Source organism: Aspergillus ruber (assembly GCF_000600275.1).
Source record: "Aspergillus ruber CBS 135680 unplaced genomic scaffold scaffold00022, whole genome shotgun sequence".
Classification (NCBI taxonomy): Eukaryota; Fungi; Ascomycota; class Eurotiomycetes; order Eurotiales; family Aspergillaceae; genus Aspergillus; species Aspergillus ruber.
This window is the reverse complement of record NW_024467318.1, coordinates 232,944-234,090: the sequence shown is the minus strand read 5'-3', so window position 1 is coordinate 234,090 and position 1,147 is coordinate 232,944. Positions and strand designations below refer to the sequence as shown.

Sequence of the window (1,147 nt, the reverse complement as noted above, 5' to 3'; positions counted from 1 at the left end):
AAAAAAAAAAAAAAAAAAAAAAAAAAAAAAAAAAAAAATCCGTGCGTGAATGGTGGTATACTTACCAGATGCGCGAGAATTAGACCTTGTGGACTTGGCCGAGTTCGACCCATCAACAATGGTGTTTGGATAATCAGATAAAGCAGCACGCTTGGGAACAGGCCTCCGAGGGCGTCCGGTGTGCAAGATGGGTCCTGGCCCGGACGATACCGTTCTACGGGGCCTCCAATGCTGAGGGCCAAATCGTGGAGGTGGTTCTGGCCCGTGCCCTAACATCATTGGGTACGGTGACGGGTAATAGCCCGAGCCGTACCCAGGTGTCTGACCAAACATGGGCGCATTGACGCCAGGGTGTTGTGGAAGAGAGTGCACATATGTGGGAATGCCCAGGTACGACGGTTGCTGATGCGGTTGTGGATAATAGTGTGGATATACCACGGGGTAAGTCATCGAATATGCCGGGGTTCTTCCATCCGTTGCCTGATCGCCACCCCGAAAAGATGGGGCGGGGTGCATCTGATAATACACCCCCGGGGACTGCATAGCGAATTGAGGCTGCATATGATGGTACTGATCGAATTGAACAACATTCGATTGATAGCCAGGCAATGTAGAGCTCATACCGTCCATATTTAACGCAGATGACGGGTGAGCCGATAGGGATGGTCCATTATTTGCGGCCATGTACGCATTCATTTGTGAAGGACGATGGGCAACATTATCCGGTCGTGCAGGTCCGTGGCAAGTGGTCGTGTCTATATTCGAGCGAACAATTTGGTCAGTGCAGTACAATGGAGATATGAGCTTGCTCTTTTTCTGTTTTGTTTTTTCCTTTCGTGGGAATTTGGGCCAGATCTTTCGCCCGAACCGACGAACACGAAGGGTGTCTTACCGCATTTCAACGACTCCTGGGAAGAAGGCTTTGTTGAAGATGAAGTTCCATCAGAAGGCTGGCTGGAAGGATTATTATTGTCGCCAGAGTCTGTCATGGTAAGAAAGATGAGGGTTAGGAACACACAAGATACGCATGAAAAATGCGCACAGAAAACGCTCTCTGACCGGTCAAATTAGAGGGCGCTCCTGACAACAATCAACAACAACCACACACGAAAAAAAAAAAAAAAAAAAAAAAAAAAAAAAAAAAAAA

General features: G+C 47.8%; 1 protein-coding gene across 1 annotated transcript in view; it reads right to left on the bottom strand.

The window, feature by feature from the left end:
• The window catches only part of EURHEDRAFT_404417 (putative YT521-B-like splicing factor), a gene marked incomplete at both ends in the record, with an annotated part of 2,139 nt that extends 1,443 nt beyond the window's left edge, over positions 1-696 (bottom strand). The window contains one exon of the mRNA XM_040780309.1: positions 66-696. Coding sequence (XP_040636989.1) covers positions 66-696 — 631 coding nt within the window. The remainder of the gene's footprint in view (positions 1-65) is intronic.
• Positions 697-1,147: the final 451 nt, after the last annotated feature.